Source organism: Thamnophis elegans, chromosome Z (genome assembly GCF_009769535.1).
Source record: "Thamnophis elegans isolate rThaEle1 chromosome Z, rThaEle1.pri, whole genome shotgun sequence".
NCBI lineage: Eukaryota > Metazoa > Chordata > Lepidosauria > Squamata > Colubridae > Thamnophis > Thamnophis elegans.
The window spans coordinates 23,409,975-23,427,075 of NC_045558.1; the positions used below are offsets into that span (position 1 = coordinate 23,409,975).

The following is a 17,101-nucleotide window of genomic DNA, read 5'->3' on the forward strand; positions in this document are numbered from 1 at the left end:
GAGTGTGGGATGAAATAGACTAAAAAGGGCAAATGGAGGGAAGGATACCTATATAAAAAGGTATCCTTTTTATAGTTGTAGTTGTGATAATTCCATATCATTTTGGGAAAGAAAGTTGATAAATACAGAGTATCTTCTGTTTTGTTATGAAGTCACGAAGCTTTGGAGATATTTGCAATCTTCTGTCAAGGAAAGTGGAAATGGCAGTGGGATCGGTAGGAATAAAACCATCATTCTCTGATTACTATACTCAGAACTACAATTTTGTTTTTCATTGTAGCAATTTTCAATGCAGCCTGTTTTATAAAACAAGGTTGCTTGTTTACATCTAATTGTTTTCTTATTTATCTAAATGTAATAAATATAGCATGCTCTTTTGCTAAGTATTTGAATTAGGTCTCATAAAAATATTGCATTATGCTTAGGTAGTTACTTGAAAGTCAGAAGAGATATTTAAGTATGGATACTAGGTTAATAAAGAATATGTTCCCCACAAAAATATATATCTCAAAAGTAAATCTTAACATGTAAGAATCTTACTACAGATAAGAACCCCTTCTTGAATTACAATTCAATACATGGATTTTGTACCACATTGTAATTTTAGTTTTACAAGACTTCTAAATTAGAATAGATTTAATAGCACGGACAGAATTTTGTACACAATTTCATTTTATGGTTTATAATGTGCTAACCATGCTTCTTGATATTTACGGTTTGCTTAAGAGTTTAATAGTGATTTCTCAAGCTTTTAAAATGACATTTATTTATTTATTCAATTTCTACAGCCACCCATCGCAACCAAGTGACTGAATAATGTATTCAGGCATTCAAAATCAAGTAATGATACACTGGAAAATTACATGAGATTTGTAAAGTCCTTGTTTACTCATTTGTACTCTAGTCTTTTACTCTTTTCTTCTTCCTTGTTTATATATTTTCTCTTCTCGGTATGTGATTGTATACACACACACACACACACACATATGTACATAGGCATGAGCGCTTGCATATAAACATGAACACGCACACAAGTACACATACAAATATCATTTTGTTGATTGTGTCAATATACAAATTGTAAATTGTTTGATTTATGTACTGTTCATATAGATTACAGATGCCACCAAATTTGATTCTGTTCATGGTTAATATAATTGCTAGACATCGGTTGCTAAGGTTGTGGTTAACCTGTGGCCTGATTGCGGAGAAGCCGTAGACTCTAGTCTGTTTCAAGATTTAAATGTATTAAGTATCTTATTATACTCATCTATTATTTTGATGGTGCATTTGATCATTATATCCAGTTATATTCCATTAGCTTTCTGAAGGTTTTAAATGACTTGTTTTCCTTTTTGTTCTTCCTTGAAGAAAAAGATGAGACAAGCCCACCAAAAGATAAAGGTATATGGCGAAAAAACATTCCAAGCATCATGAAAAGAACATTTGAAAAGAAACAATCTGCTGCTTGCACTTTTGGTGTCAAACTAGTGGATTGTCCCCCTGCAGAGAGCAATAAGGTATTCTTTTTAAAAAAAAAACAATGAAGTCATGCATATTGATAATCTCTTTGAAAAATATTCTTCAAGAGACATAGATAGTGAACACAAACTTTCATTCCCCTTTTGGATTTTTCAGTATATTCCAAGAATTGTTGAAATATGCTGCAAACTAGTTGAAGAGCGAGGTCTTCAATATACTGGTATTTATAGGGTTCCAGGAAATAATGTTGCCATCTCAAATATGCAAGAAGAACTGAACAAAGGAATGACTGACATTGATCTTCAAGATGATGTGAGTTCTGCCCTCTCTGTTTTAAATTCTCGTAGTATTTCTTTTTAATGACAATGTTTTGTCTGCTCAATTTTTAGAAATGGCGAGATCTGAATGTCATAAGTAGTTTATTGAAGTCCTTTCTCCGAAAGCTTCCAGAACCACTCTTTACTAATGGTAAGTTTTGATTCAAAGTAGAAAAGAAAAAAGAAAACTATTGAATAAAACACATGATATAACTTTTCTGTGATAAGTTAAATTAGAAGACAGTTGTATTAGAATTCAATTAAGCATTGTTCTCCTTAATTTTAGTATTGCTTAGAAATACCAGGATTATTTTGCACTTCTCTAAAAAAGACAGGTTATTTTCTCAGAGATATATATTATTGGCTTATGCAGAAAACACCGGTTTTATTCTACTTCATAATAATAATAATAATAATAATAATAATAATAATAATACTTTATGTACTGTTATGCACCATATGTACTGTATGTTGATGCTATTATACATCTTGGCACAAATGATCTGTCCCCAAAAGATGTACTTTCTGTGAAGAATGATTTCCAGGGTTTGGGGTATGAACTTAGTAGTATAGGTTATAGGCTTATCTTTTCAGAGGTTTTACCAGTATATAAGGAACAAAAAGGGAAGGGCCAGTGTGTAGCAGAGTTTAATGTGTGGCTAAAGGAGTGGTGTAATTATTTTATTAGTCATGATGTCTGCAGCTGGTCCAATGAAAAACTGTGCAAAAGAGATGGTTTGCACCCATCCAAGAAAGGGATGAGTTACTTGGCATTAAATTCACAGATTTTCTGGATAAACATTTAAACTGAACAGCGGGGACAAAGAATTAATTGATACAGAACATTTCTGCCCCCAGCAATCTAAAATTCATAGAGTTATCAGTGCATGTAACACAGATGTTTGTGCAGGTATGATTATCACTCCCGCTGTCAAGCAAAACCAAGCATTTAATAGTGAATGCAATACCATGTGCATGAATCATACAAGTGGCAAGAAAAGAGGGGCAGTCAGGCATAACACAGGTTATGTAGACAGTAAACACAGGGTCAGTCAAAATGGACTCAAATGTCTATACACCAATGCATAGAGTATAAAGAATAAACAGGGTGAATTAGAAATTCAAGTAAAAGAGGGCAGATACGATATTGTTGCCATTACAGAAACTTGGTGGGATGAAACCGACAAATGGAACATACAGCTAGAAGGATCTAATTATTTAAAAGAAATAGACCAAATAAAAGAGGAAGTGGAGTTACACTATATATAAGAAATAATTACCTCTCTACAGAAATAGAGCACAACAATGATGAGAACTATCTTGAATGCATTTGGGTCAATATTAAAGGTTGGGGGAGAAATGACATTGCCATAGGTCTATACTACAGGCCAGCCAACCAAGCAGAGGACGTAGATGAACTTTTTGCTAGTTAGCTAACTAAGGTATGTAGGAAGCACACCACAATAGTAGTGGGGGATTTTAACTACCCTGACATCAACTGGGAAACAAACTCTGCACCAAGTGGAAGATCTAACAGGTTCCTAACAAACCTTGCAGACCACTTTGTTTCCCAAAAAGTAGAGAAGGGAACAAGGGGATCAGCCATATTGGACTTAATTCTCACTAACAGAGAGGAAATGATAGAAGGTGTTGAAGCCACGGAACCCTGGGGACAAGTGACCTTGCAATATTGGAATTCAACATTATGCAAACACAAGTAGTAGAACAAAGTAAAACTAGAGTCTTGGACTTTAAGAGAGCTAATTTCAATAAATTTAGAGAGAGCTTGGGAAAAATTCCATGGATGAGAATCCTCAAGGGGAAAACAACTCAAGAAGCTTGGGAAATTTTGAAAAATGAGATTACAAAAGCCCAGTCTAGCACAACACCAGCAACACCACAAGAAGAAAAACAACAGGTCCCAAAAGAAACCAGCATGGCTGCATAAAGAACTCTCTGACAAATTGAAAGACAAAAAAGATAAGTATAAAAAGTGGAAAGGGGGTGGGGACATAACTAAGGCAGAATATCAACAAATAGCCTGAGCATGTAAAGGTAAAGTAAGGAAAGCTAAGGCTCACAATGAAGAAAGGCCTGCCACAAAAGTAAAAAATAACAAAATAAAGCTGCTTCCAACATGTTAAAAGCAAGAAAAAGGTTAAGGAAACAATTGGTCCATTGCTGGGAGAAAGTGGCAAGAAGGTGACAAGAAACAGGGAGAAAGCAGAACTATTTAACTCATGTTTTGCATCTGTCTTTACACAAAAGGATAAAACAGTCCAACCTATCAAAAAGAGCACCATAAAAATCAGATTAGGAACACAAGTTGAAATAGGGAAGAAAATGGTAAGTGAGCACCTGTCTACCCTAGACGAGTTCAAATCACCAGGACCAGATGGATTCCACCCCAGGGTTCTGAAGGAACTGGCAGATGAGATCTCAGAACGACTGAACTATATCTTTCAGAGATCCTGGAGCACCGGGGAACTACCAGAGGACTGGAAAAGAGCTGATGTGGTTCCCATCTTCAAAAAAGGGGAAAAAACAGATCCAGGAAACTGCAGTCCTATCAACCTGACTTCAATACCAGGAAAGATTCTGGAAAAGATAATCAAGCAACGAATTAGCGAACACCTAGAAGCAAAGTAATAGCCAAAAGCCAACATGGGTTTGTCAAAACAGATCATGCCAGACTAATCTTATTGCATTCTTAGATAATGTGACAAAATTAATGGACCAGAGAAATGCCGTTGATATAGTTTACTTGGACTTCAGTAAAGCATTTGATAAGGTAGACCATAACCTACTACTAGATAAAGTAGAAGAATATGGGTTAGATAGCATCACCTCCAGATGGATTCGTAACTGGCTGACCAATCGCACTCAACGTGTAGTCCTCAATGGAACTACATCTTCATGAAGGGAAGTATGCAGTGGAGTACCCCAAGGCTCTGTTTTGGCCCAGTACTCTTCAACATCTTCATAAATGATTTGGATGAGGGAATAAATGGGGAACTCATCAAATTTGCAGATGACATCAAGCTGGCAGGAATAGCCAACACTCCAGAAGATAGGCTTAAGATACAGAAGGATCTTGACAAAGTTGAACATTGGGCACTATCTAATGAAATGAAATTCAATGGTGAAAAGAGTAAGGTTCTACATTTAGGCAACAAAAACAAAATGCACAGGTAGAGTATAGGTGGTACGTTGCTCAACAGTAGTAACTGTGAAAGGGATCTTGGAATCCTAGTGGACAGCCATTTAAATATGAGCCAGCAGTGTGTAGCAGCTGCCAAAATGGCCAACACAGTTCTAGGCTGCATCAACAGAGGGATAGAATCAAGATCACGTGAAGTGTTAATACCTCTTTATAATGCCTTGGTAAGACCACACTTGGAATACTGCATTCAGTTTTGGTCACCACGATGTAGAAAAGATGTGAAGAAAGTGTGCAGAGTGCAGAGAAGAGCAAGAGAGATGATTAGGGGACTGGAGACTAAAACATATGAAGAACGGTTGCAAGAACTGGGTATGTTTAGTTTAATGAAAAGAAGGACTAGGGGAGACATGATAGCAGTGTTCCAATATCTGAGGGGTTGCCACAAAGAAGAGAGAGTCAAACTATTCTCCAAGGCACCTGAGGGTAGAATAAGAAGCAATGGATGAAAACTAATCAAGGAAAGAAGCAACTTAGAACTGAGGAGAAATTTCCTGACAGAACAATTAATCAGTGGAACAGCTTGCCTCCAGAAGTTGTGAATGCCACAACACTGGAAGTCTTTAAGAAGATGTTGGATACCCATTTGTCTGAAAGAGTATAGGGTTTCCTGCCTAGGCAGGGGGCTGGACTAGAAGACCTCCAAGGTCCCTTCCAACTCTGCTATTGTATTGTATTGTACAATGAGATTGGTTGAGCTTCCTCAGTGCACACACATCCAACACAATACAATTCACAGTGAAGACAAAAAATCCCTAGTCCATATTAACAAATACCCAGTCCTATTGCATCAGTGGGAACATGTTACACATTACGCCAGCCCTGCAAGTCCATTGTACTATGTAGTTATGATGTTATTTTGCATTCAGGAGTCTGACAGCCCATGGATAAAAACTGTTCTTTAGCCTGTTTGTATGGCTGGCTATGCTTCTCTATCTCCTTCCTGACTGTAGGAGGGTAAAAAAGTGACATCCAGTGAGTCCAGGGTGTGAGCCATCCCTAGCCTAGAAAATATATCTTTGCAAGCCGCCTTGAGTCACCATGTGCGAATAGGGGGCAATATAAATTTTTAAAATGAAATAAAAATAAATAAATATTGAAGCTGGTGCATAATGACCTATCTCTGCCTAAGACTATGAACAACTATTGCTAAGCAGAATAAACTGTTCCATGTTGCTGCAATTGCCAGTTGTTGGACTTTTCATTATATTTTTTCAAGTATTCTCATATGCAGGTTGCAGCCAATAATTCAAATACTATACAGTCCTCCCAGTCACATATTAACCTGTAGGGTGCATCCATTTTCCATCTCTATGAACAAGACAAACAAAACTAAAATACCTTGAAGCCCAGTGGATTGCAATATGTGGCTAGAGAATTGGATTTGAATAGATGAGTCATAAATTATGTCAGAAGTTAATGGTTGGGAACTAAATTTTAAAAATACGTTAGAACTGTACTTTCTTGCCTTCTTTTAATGGCCCCATTTCTGTGCATTTGCGGCTAATATGCAATATTTGGACTACTGGGTTTTTCTAGTTACATATTTCAGCATGAGAAAAAACATACAAGGAATAATTTCTCTGTGGCAAGATGAGAAGCACTTGTGTGGATTATTAAAACAAATTGGGAACAATTAGATGAGGATATATAAACGTCAAATAAAAGCCATTTCCATTTCTTTACAAATGTATCAGAGTTTGTTGCAGAAATCAAATCCAGAAAGCATGCACAGGTAATCTGATTCAGCAGGATTAATTAACTTCTCTTTATATAGAATATAACATATAAGTAAATATATAATACCAACAAGTGGTTCTTCAGTTTCAGATCAGAGCAGCAGACCAGTTTGGTTCTCAGCACAGAACTTAATTCAGATAAACTAGTTTTAGTTTCAATTCTCAGCACAGCACTCAAGAGATACAGGGCTAAATTACACCGAGGCTCCAAGCTGTTTCAGCTCCCATTGGCTGACCTTGTTACCATGTAACAGTCATGAATTCTTTCACAGTCAATTCGCTGACAAAATGCAAATCATATCATGTTTTTCTAATCCCACAGTATCAGTTTATATCCGTAGTTTTGCAAAGTCGTATTTTCGAACTCTTATACAGAGGATTCAGGCTATTCACATTGATTGAAATAAGTTAGAGTAAGCAAAACATTGTGTTACTCTGGTGACCCAAGTTCATTGTTTATGCTTAATTGGTCCTCTTTTTCCTGCAGAGGGGATGTAATGCAGGTCCTGCAATAAAATTATTTTCTTTCTTATTAGAGAGGTATTCAGCTTTCATAGACGCCAACAGAAAAGAAGATCCCGTTGAACGACTAAAAACATTGAAAAGCTTGGTATGTTGCTTTTGACAGGGATTGGATCAGATACCATTGTTATGTTTTGGGATTATTTTAAAATTTTACGTTATCATAAAATTATGATATCATCCATTTCAGATCCATGATTTACCTGAACATCATTTTGAAACACTTAAATTTCTCTGTGCCCATCTGAAAAGTGTAGCAGAACATTCAGAAGAGAACAAGGTAACTGGCTTATCTGTACCAGGAGTTTATATTTCTGATAACTAAATTCAGTGCTTGCTCCTAAGGAGCTGTGGTAATAGAATTCTTTTTCTGGTTATAAGGCATACTCCAGATTATTTGGTATGTCAAGATTGTAGTCTGCATTTGCTTTCTCAGCTCACTGGCTCTGTGGCTGCCTTAGCATGGTGAACATAGAGGAAAACCAATAGTGTAAGCATGTATGAGGGGGAAAAACAAGAAGCAAAGGGCTGCCATTATCCTTGAGAGAAAAACAAATCTTTCTTATTGAGTTGCTTCCCACATAGAAATAAAGGAAACAAAGAAGTCTTATAGGTGAAAACTATTTTTGCTTTCTTTTTCTTAAGTTGTGCACCTTGATCTGCAACATTTGTGGGAAAGCGTTATTTGTAGATTTCTTTTCTTTCCACACATATTGGATGGACAGATGATGTACTTAGGTACACAGAACCCACAGCATTATATGGTTAGCAATCTGTAGTTACAGGTTGAAGATTATTGCAGGGGGGAAAAGGGTACTATAATCCATAGGAAAGTCACCTGCTTAGAATTTAATTAAAGCTTCATAACATGTTGAGAGATGGATGTACTACTTTAGATTGAGGAGAGGAATGGATACAACCAGACTTCTCTTTCTAGACTCTAGTTTATGAACACTGAAGAATTATTAGATTCAGGAACAGATTAAAAAGAACAAGGTGTCCTGATCTGCTGTATAAATCAGTTTCATACACTGATCAGCTTTTGCTTTGAATTTTCATTCTAAGGAGGAATTTCAGGTTAATTTAGCAAAATTGGCTGTTACTGTTAGATGCTTCTGCTTTTTAAAGAGACAGATACATTTATGTAAGTACAATGATGTGCTGTAAATACACTCATTTTATTTATCCTGTAGATGGAACCAAGAAACCTGGCAATAGTATTTGGTCCAACACTTGTGAGGACATCTGAGGATAACATGACTAATATGGTTACTCATATGCCAGATCAATACAGAATTGTAGAAACACTCATCCAAAAAGTAAGTGAATTCATTTCATGTTGCTAGACAGATTTTCAGACAGAACTTTATCTTTAGTTAGACCAGCCTGGATTTTGATTTTTTCATAAACTACTCCTTATCTCTTCAATGTCCGCATTTTAATTCTTTCATTTCTGGGGAGTTTTTCACTTCTTTTATTTTGAATTGTAGCATGACTGGTTTTTCGCAGAAGATGATGCTGAACAACCTTTTGTAAGTACTAACCTTAACTAAATGGATTCTTCTCCTGTTTTAATTCAGAGCATACAAATGAATATAAGATTCCTGCCCCTCTCCAATGTGTTTTAACAGTATCATTTGTTCACCATACCAAAACATATCAATGGTTTTTATCATGAAATAATGGAAATAGTATATAAAATGAAGTTGTAAATTTCTCTTGCAGGGATTTTTTTTTCTCCATTTAATATGCCAGCTTGAGTATTTTTCTTTTTCCTTAAATGTTACATAGGAAGATTGACATTCTTTTCAGATCTCAGGTTACTAATTTTTCTAAATACTGTTGAATCGTGATGAACCACAGATTGTGACTTGATGATGAAGAAATCTTTGTTTATTAACTATAGACAGGAGTTCAGGAAGCAAACACAGTAGAGTCTCAGCCAGTGCCAAGCATAGATCATTTACTCAGCAACATTGGAAGGATTGGAGTATATCCTGGAGATGTATCAGGTAACTCTTGCCTGGACAGTTTGTAGGTTAGAAAATTCCCTCTTCTGATGATCTCTTATAATGGTCTCCTTTTTCTTTCTTTGCTAATAAACTCGATTTCTCCCTTTATCTACATGAACGGGTGTATTATTTAAAGGTCAGCAGTAAATTGAGCATGTTGCATGATGTAGGTTGGAATAAGAGCCAAGGTGGCGCAGTGGTTAAAAGCAGCACTGCAGGCTACTGCTAGATCAGCAGGTCAGCGGTTCAAATCTCACCGGCTCAGGGTTGACTCAGCCTTCCATCCTTCCGAGGTGGGTAAAATGAGGACCCAGATTGTTGGGGGCAATATGCTGACTCTCTGTAAACCGCTTAGAGAGGCCTGAAAGGCCTATGAAGCGGTATATAAGTCTACTGCTATTGCTATTGCTATTGCTTTCTCAGCAAACAGTAGAATTCTTAGACCATGAGAACAGCATGTTCACTAGTGTGTATCATTGACCATAGTTACTCATGTACTTTTTAACATATGGAGAAGGTACCTACTACTTTCTAAGACGTTGAGAAGAAGGCAGAAAGCTTTAACTTCTACACACTGTTCTGATGGTAATATTTTTTTAAACTTAGGGAAGGCAAAATCAAGATTTTGAAATTCATTTTGCTCGACTAATAAGTATATTTTTCCAAACTATATTGCAACTAATTATGTTTGTTCATTACTAAATGCTTTTTTCTTCTTTATGACTGCCACCTTAATATTCAGCTAAGTACTACTACTGCAAACTGCCACCATACTGTCTCATTAAATATGTTTTTACCCCAAATGTTATTCCTTTGTCTCTAGCTTGTGTTTTAGTTTATAAAAAAACTTTTTTCAGCATTTTATTGAAACAGTCCCTCTATCCTACTGTTGAAATAGGAGAAGTGGGAGGAGTCTATCACACAGTGATGTCACTAGTGGACTCTGTGGTGTCACTGATGGACAACTGGAACTGTAGGAAGAAGGAGGATTGTTGCCCACATTGTAGCTGCCTTGTCTGCAGAAACCCCCGTTTCTTGTAAATGCACAAAGGACTAGTTGATCTGTACTGTAAATTTATCCTTTCAAGAGTATTTGAACAGATCAATGCTACTTTTTAAAAGTATTTCTGCTGTTTCTTGTTACTTCTGAAGCAGACCCTGAGGAGAAATAGCATGGTATGGTCCACTGGTTTTTCTAGTCATTAGCCATGTGTCAAAAGGGGCATGGCATGGGGTTCAGCTCATTAATTCTCCAGTGGGGTCACTCTCCTGGCAAGTTGGAGAATGTCTTTTAGTTACTCTGCTAGCCCCTCCGTACCCCCTTTCTAATTGTATAACCTCCGTTGTTTTATTTTGCCGAACAGTACAATTATGGTATCCATTTTTCATTTCATAATAACGCTTGAGATGAGTACAAAACTGATGGCTGTGGAAAAAAAATCTAGATAATGATAAATTCTTAAACAAATAGCTCAGAGGAGCACTGGAATGTTAACTGGGGCTTTTAAATCTATAAAGCCCAATATAATTTGACAGCATACAAACGAGAGCTGCAAAAAAGAATATTAATAATTGTTTCCGAAAGTAGTTTAAGGCACGAAGATAATGCTTTAAATGTACATTTCATTTGCCTGAATGTACAGAGTACAGTCCTGAAAAGGGCCCCCAGCTGCGGTTTTGCAGGGTTGTGCGCTTAGAGCATTAAATAAATATTAGTATTTCTGTTTTATTTAGAAGAAAGGGCTTTTTTTGCCATTTCTGTCATTGAGCTGATTTCTGCCTCCAACTCACAGCATCCTTTCATGGCGGTGGCTTTCTGTGGTGCAGCTTGCATCTTTGTGAGCAATTACTATCCACTGTTCTGATTATTTATTTTTTCTGTTATCTGTTTGCTCTCACCTTTTGTTGTGCTTGTCTTCTTTCATACTTCAGCATTGTCTAGAGTAAAAGTAAAACTTTGTGCCATGTTAACTAAAGTGCTGTGTTGATTTTTTTTTCTCTCTCCAATAGATTCAGCTACTGGTGACTTTTTCAAATTTAAGGTAAACTATTCATCTGTGTTTTTACAAGGTTTAAAAGCCTATACACTACAATGTTGAGAGAGGGCTCACATGCTTATTTATGCTAGATCTCTCATGTGCTGTTGATAGATTCTGACAATAAAGGGCTTCCCTTGCTTCTATTAAACCCCTTGGAGCCCTGGAATTGGGCTCTGGTTTTCATACATGAACTTAAATGAGTCACCCTATGTACTTCTTGGACCTAATAATTAAGGGTAAGAAATATGTCATTCATTTTAATGTTGCTGTGTATAAGCATAATATGCATAATCTTGTTTCATTAGCATGACTAGAGGCAACTATTAATTTTAAAGATAGATTGTGGAGAAGAGGTTAAGAAGTTAAATCCTGTTGTCCTGAAATGCTATATGGATTTACATTGAAAAGTATAAATTGGTGGCATGTAACATAAAGGATATTATGCAGATATTTCTATTCTTGGTATGAGTTTATGAGTCTTTTATAAATTGAGTCTGCACAAATTGTGTATTAAAAATATAGAATATATTATAAAATATTTCTCAAGCAGTGTAGAATGAGTTTTGTAAAAAAAAAGAGTGATAGATCAGAATCAATGTTAATTGGTTTGAGACAATTGCAAATTTCGATTAAAATAAAGTCATTCAGTCAAAATTGCAATCCTGATTAATGTTAATTGGTATTTGATGAATAATCAACTGCATTTTAAGAATATACTGGCAAGGTTATTTTTAATTTGGCACTGCTTCAAAAAAAGGGTGCTACATTCATTTCATTTAGGCCACCGTGCGTTTACAAATTATAATTTGTAATTGTAAATATAATAAATGACTGCATTTAAAGAAAAAAATCCTCTATGTCACAGCAACTACCCAAAAGCACTAGTATAGGCAAAATAAAGAGAACAGGTTTTGATAGCAATCTAGTTATGGCTATGCAAGGCTGATCAGGCTCATAATAACAGTACATTTATAATGGATGAGACTTCCTGAAGAGTCCTAAGCCACAGGTTGAGAAGCCATAACCTATGTAATTGATATGCTATGGTGGGTGCTAGAATAGTTTTATGAAGAACAACTCAGCGGTGACAGGTAATAATAGCATATATCTAGTTTCGTATACATACAATTTTGTAAAGAAAATATTTTGAACCACAACTATGATGCTTACAATGGGTTTCTTTCTATACAGGGTTCTTGGGGATCTGGAAATAATCAATACAGCAGAGAGCTACTTAAGTCCTCTATATTTGCCACAACCAGTCGCAAGCGGAAAAAAGCAAAAGACAAACTTCAACCCAGCAGCTCTGAAGATGAGTGGGATAGTGTTTTTTTCATGAAGGAGCCCACAGAGCTCCATTTCAATGACTCAGCAAAAGAGGACTCATCTAAAATGGAGATAGAGAAGGAAACCGCAGGGGGAATAGAGAGAGCAGGATTTCCGAAAGAAAAGGAAGACTGTGTTAACAGTCCTTCTGCAACAAGCAAGGATGAAATGTTGCTGAGGAAAGAGAATTTGTTCTCTGAAGAACTCTCAGCATCTTATATTCAGAAATACAGGAGATCCCCAAATCCCATCCCTTGGAGGAATACACAAAAAGATTCCCATAAACTCCCTAATTTCCAGATTGCTTCTGTGTTGGAAGAAACCATTTTGGACTCAGGCACTACTCTCAGCTGCAGTTCACAAACTTCTCTGCAAAAGGTCTCCTGTAAAAGATTAGGAGGCCCTGAAAATAAACGCAGTGAATTTTTAACTACTGATATTGGCTCCATCACTTCAGGTTACTCCACAACATCGTCCACATATTTAGCTGGTGTAGATTCCACTGTGATAGGTACTGAAGTGCTTTGCTCGGTGATGGAGAGTAAAGGAGAAGAGGCCGATGATGAAAGTAGTGAATTGATCAGTGAAGGTCGCCCCGTAGAAACAGACAGTGAAAATGATTTTCCTGATTTTGCAGCAAGTTCTTCTGTGGATAGGCTAGTTAGGGAGAAGACTCAAGACATGTCAAAGAACCTTAGGAGGAACTCTGAAGAAAGTGAAGTAAGTTGTTCAGGAGGAACTTCCACACCAAAGTTAGACAGTCGCAGACTTTTCAATTCATACAAACTTATTGAATGTGATACTCTATCTCGGAAAAAGTTGGGTAGGTACAAAATGGAGAGTGAGGGCTTAAGGGATGCAAAACATGAGGAGGAAATAAAGAAAGGAAAGACGGACAGCAGCCTAACCCTATCAACAAGAAGTGAACCTGTCAAACAGGAGCCTACATGGAAACTCAAGATTCCAGACAGATTAAAAATGCGTCTCAAATCATCTGCTGATGATATGCTTGGAATTAGCAATCAGAAGTCAACACCTGCAGAAAACTCCAAAAGAAAAAACATCAGGCGAAGGCACACATTAGGAGGACAGATGGACTCAAGTGTTCTGAACACATGGAAAACTCAAGAGAAATACCCAAGCATGGAGAAAGACACTTCAACAATAAATCGGTTGAAGGCAAAATCCCCATCCCAGTACACACCCATTTCAGAGTATGTTGCACAAGAGCGTCTGCGGAGTAACCCAGTAGACCTTAAAATAAATAAAACTGAAAAGGTGAATGTAAGCCAATTAGATGATTCCTCAAAGGCAGAATCCTTATTTTCTGCAGAGTTATCATCAGGAGGTGATAGTACCACTTCTTCTGGTAGTTCTTCCTCTGAAGCCTGGTACATAAAACCTATGGAGTACTCAGTACTCTAGACCATTTCAGTGGCAAAAGCCACCAAACTATGAATGAAGTCCATCAGCCTGGCTGTTGATGCTCACCCTCATAAGTTATCTGAGACCTTAGAGATTATGTCTCGATTCTACTAGTCCTTTTAACACAGTTAAATAGCCACCGCCACCGCCACAGTTCAGTAGCGTATTTTCTTTTTTTCTTTTCCTCAGTTGTTCTGTATGCGTTTTCCCATCCCACATACAGTGTTAGTGTGCACTATGCATAATGCAGCTACAATATTATTAGTCAGAAGAAAAAATAATTGTTTTTATTTTAGTCGTTAACAAGTGCCTCATCAATATTTTTTTAAAAGTTCATTTGATTTGTTAAGGTGCCATAATAGTTGTTATATTTAGATATTTATGTTAACTGTAAAGAACAAATTGCTGCATTTTATTGTAGAGATTGAAAGAGAGAATGTAAACCAATTAGATGATTCCTCAAAAACAGAGTCCTCTCTTCCTGCAGAGTTATAATCAGGAGGTAATAATACCAGTTCTGAGAGTTCTTCTGGACCCTGGTTTATAATACTCACCGAGTACTTGGATTTCTAAATCACTCCAGTGGGAAAAGCTACCAATATATGAACAATGATGTTCACCCTCATAAGTTATCTGGGCCCAGGAGGATATAATTTGATTCTGCCAGTACCTTTGAAACCATTAAATGGTCACCATCACAATTCAATAATTCTCCTCTCCCCACCCCTCTCTTGTTCTATGTTGCCCCTGCCCCCGGTGTTAGTATGCACTATGCATTAATGCAACTATGACATTGTTAGTTGGAAGAAAAAAATTATTTGAGTTTAGTCGTTAACAAGTGCCTCATCAAAAATTAAATTTAAAAAAAGTTCATTTGGTTTGTTAAGGTGCCATAATAGTTGTTACATTTAGACATTTATGTTAAACATAAAACAAATTGCTGCATTTTATTGTTAAGACATTTCATTACATTTTTCAAAATTTAACACACATGGATACAGAGCTTCCATTTAGGCATTCCATTTGGATTTTTGAGTTTTATATTCTGATTTTAATACAGTTTTTGAGTATTATGTGACTTGAATTTTTACTCTTTCTGTAAAATAAATAACTTAAGTGTAAATACACTATGAGTGTATCTTTTCCTCAAACACCAGCTTTGATATAAATGTTGTAACATAGAAGTGTAGATAGTAGATCCTGGATATGTGGATAGAACTGATTTCTTTTACCAAGAATATAATTCTGCATGAAGAGTTAATAAATCCAGATCTGTACATGCTTCTGTGTATATCCACTTAAAACACTGGAAATAAATTGGTTTTGATTGTTCTTCTATAGACTGACTTTCATTTAACAGAGATAATAAACCAATATGCCAAATTTGTATCTGCATGACCATATAATGCATAAAATAAAAAGGGATAATTGAAAGAGGTTATAGCATAGGGATTTTCTATTTGAAAGATGGGTGAATTCTTTGACTTGAACATACTTACAAATTTTAATAATCAACGGGACAAATAATTTTTAGAGATTACGTATCAAATAACAGCCTTTAATTTTTACAAGCATGCTATAAGCAAACAATGTTCTTGGGCATACTAAAACCTTGTATAAGCTTGATGGCAATTTAGTTTGGTTTCATTGCTAACATAAGTTCCTTCATTTTACATTACAAAAATAAAATAAAAGTAAAATATTTCAGGAATTTTAGAGGAAGTTACCATTCCTGGGAATTATTTCAGAGAAGATAGAATAGAATAAAATAATAAAGAGTTGGAAGGGAGATTGGAGGTCTTCTAGACCAACCCCCTGCTCAAGCAGGAGACCCCATATCATTTCAGACAAATGGTTGTCCAGTATCTTTTTGAAAGTTTTACAATCACAACTTCTGAAGGCAAGTTATTCCATTGGTTAATTACTCTTACCATTAGGAAATTTCTCCCTAGTTCTAGGTTGCTTCTCTCTTAAGTTAGTTTTAAACTATTGTTTCTTGTCTTGTCTTTTGGTGCTTCAGAAAATAGTTTGAATAGATGTACCATGTCTCCCTTGGCCCTGTGGATTTTGAGCTAATATATAGTTTTACAAATATGAGCAGCAAGTTGTGAGATGATAATTTTCTGAGTCATAAATTGGACAGTTAACAGATGTGAATGAAATGTTCATTTACAAATTTAAACTTCAAGATAAAACTTATTTCCATTAAGAGCAGTTTTACATTGCAAGTAAATAGTTTACAGATAATAATACAGCAAAGATCAAAATAATTTAAATTTGGCTTGGATAATAGAAGATATTTTAAATTCAGTGTTCAGCATACAATATCATTTCTAACTATCAAATGAGAACCAGAAATGAATCTCATGAATTCTAGAGACCTATCTTTCTCATTCAGATTCCTTCATTTTGAAACCCTTGATCCAACAATAGTTCCTTGTCCTGGTCTTCAAAAGCTTCTAGTCCCTCCTTTTTGCTTCAATGCCCTAGAGCAAGGATGTCAAACTCAATTTCATTGAGAGATGCATCAGGACTATGTTTGACCTCAAGGGTGGGCGTTGCCGACTGGATGGGTTTGGTCAGCTTGATGCTACTCCCCAAACTGCTGGCATGTTTCCTCTTCATATTGGGTAGACTGGGCCAAAGCTACGCTGACTTTATTTTTCCACTTCGCACTGGGTAGCCCCGGCTGAAGCTTCTCTGGCCTGATCTTTCCTCTTTGCACTGAGTGAACCTGAACGGTCCTGCAGGCCAGATCCGACCACATCACAAGTTGTGCCTGGCCTGACCTGCCCTAAAGCATGACTTCTGCAACATTTTCCTTTTAAAAATAAATAAAGATCAAATAATGGATAAGGTAACAGCTGGAAATGGCACCATCATGGATCCTTAGAGCCACATTTTTAATGCCTCAGACAAAAAATATCTGTAGCACTTAGGAGTAACTGCTCAGGCACAGCTCAGGCACAATATGTATATACAATGCAGTGGTCCATTTACATAGAATTTTGTCACTTCC

General features: G+C 36.3%; 1 protein-coding gene across 1 annotated transcript in view; it reads left to right on the forward strand.

Moving 5' to 3' along the window:
• The window catches only part of ARHGAP21 (Rho GTPase activating protein 21), a 93,500-nt gene extending 78,086 nt beyond the window's left edge, over positions 1 to 15,414 (forward strand). Inside the window, 10 exon segments of the mRNA XM_032235418.1 lie at positions 1,372 to 1,520; positions 1,639 to 1,794; positions 1,872 to 1,950; positions 7,295 to 7,368; positions 7,471 to 7,560; positions 8,474 to 8,599; positions 8,771 to 8,812; positions 9,187 to 9,292; positions 11,303 to 11,334; positions 12,523 to 15,414. Coding sequence (XP_032091309.1) covers positions 1,372 to 1,520; positions 1,639 to 1,794; positions 1,872 to 1,950; positions 7,295 to 7,368; positions 7,471 to 7,560; positions 8,474 to 8,599; positions 8,771 to 8,812; positions 9,187 to 9,292; positions 11,303 to 11,334; positions 12,523 to 14,196 — 2,528 coding nt within the window. The 3' untranslated portion in view covers positions 14,197 to 15,414.
• The last annotated feature ends 1,687 nt before the right edge of the window (positions 15,415 to 17,101 follow it).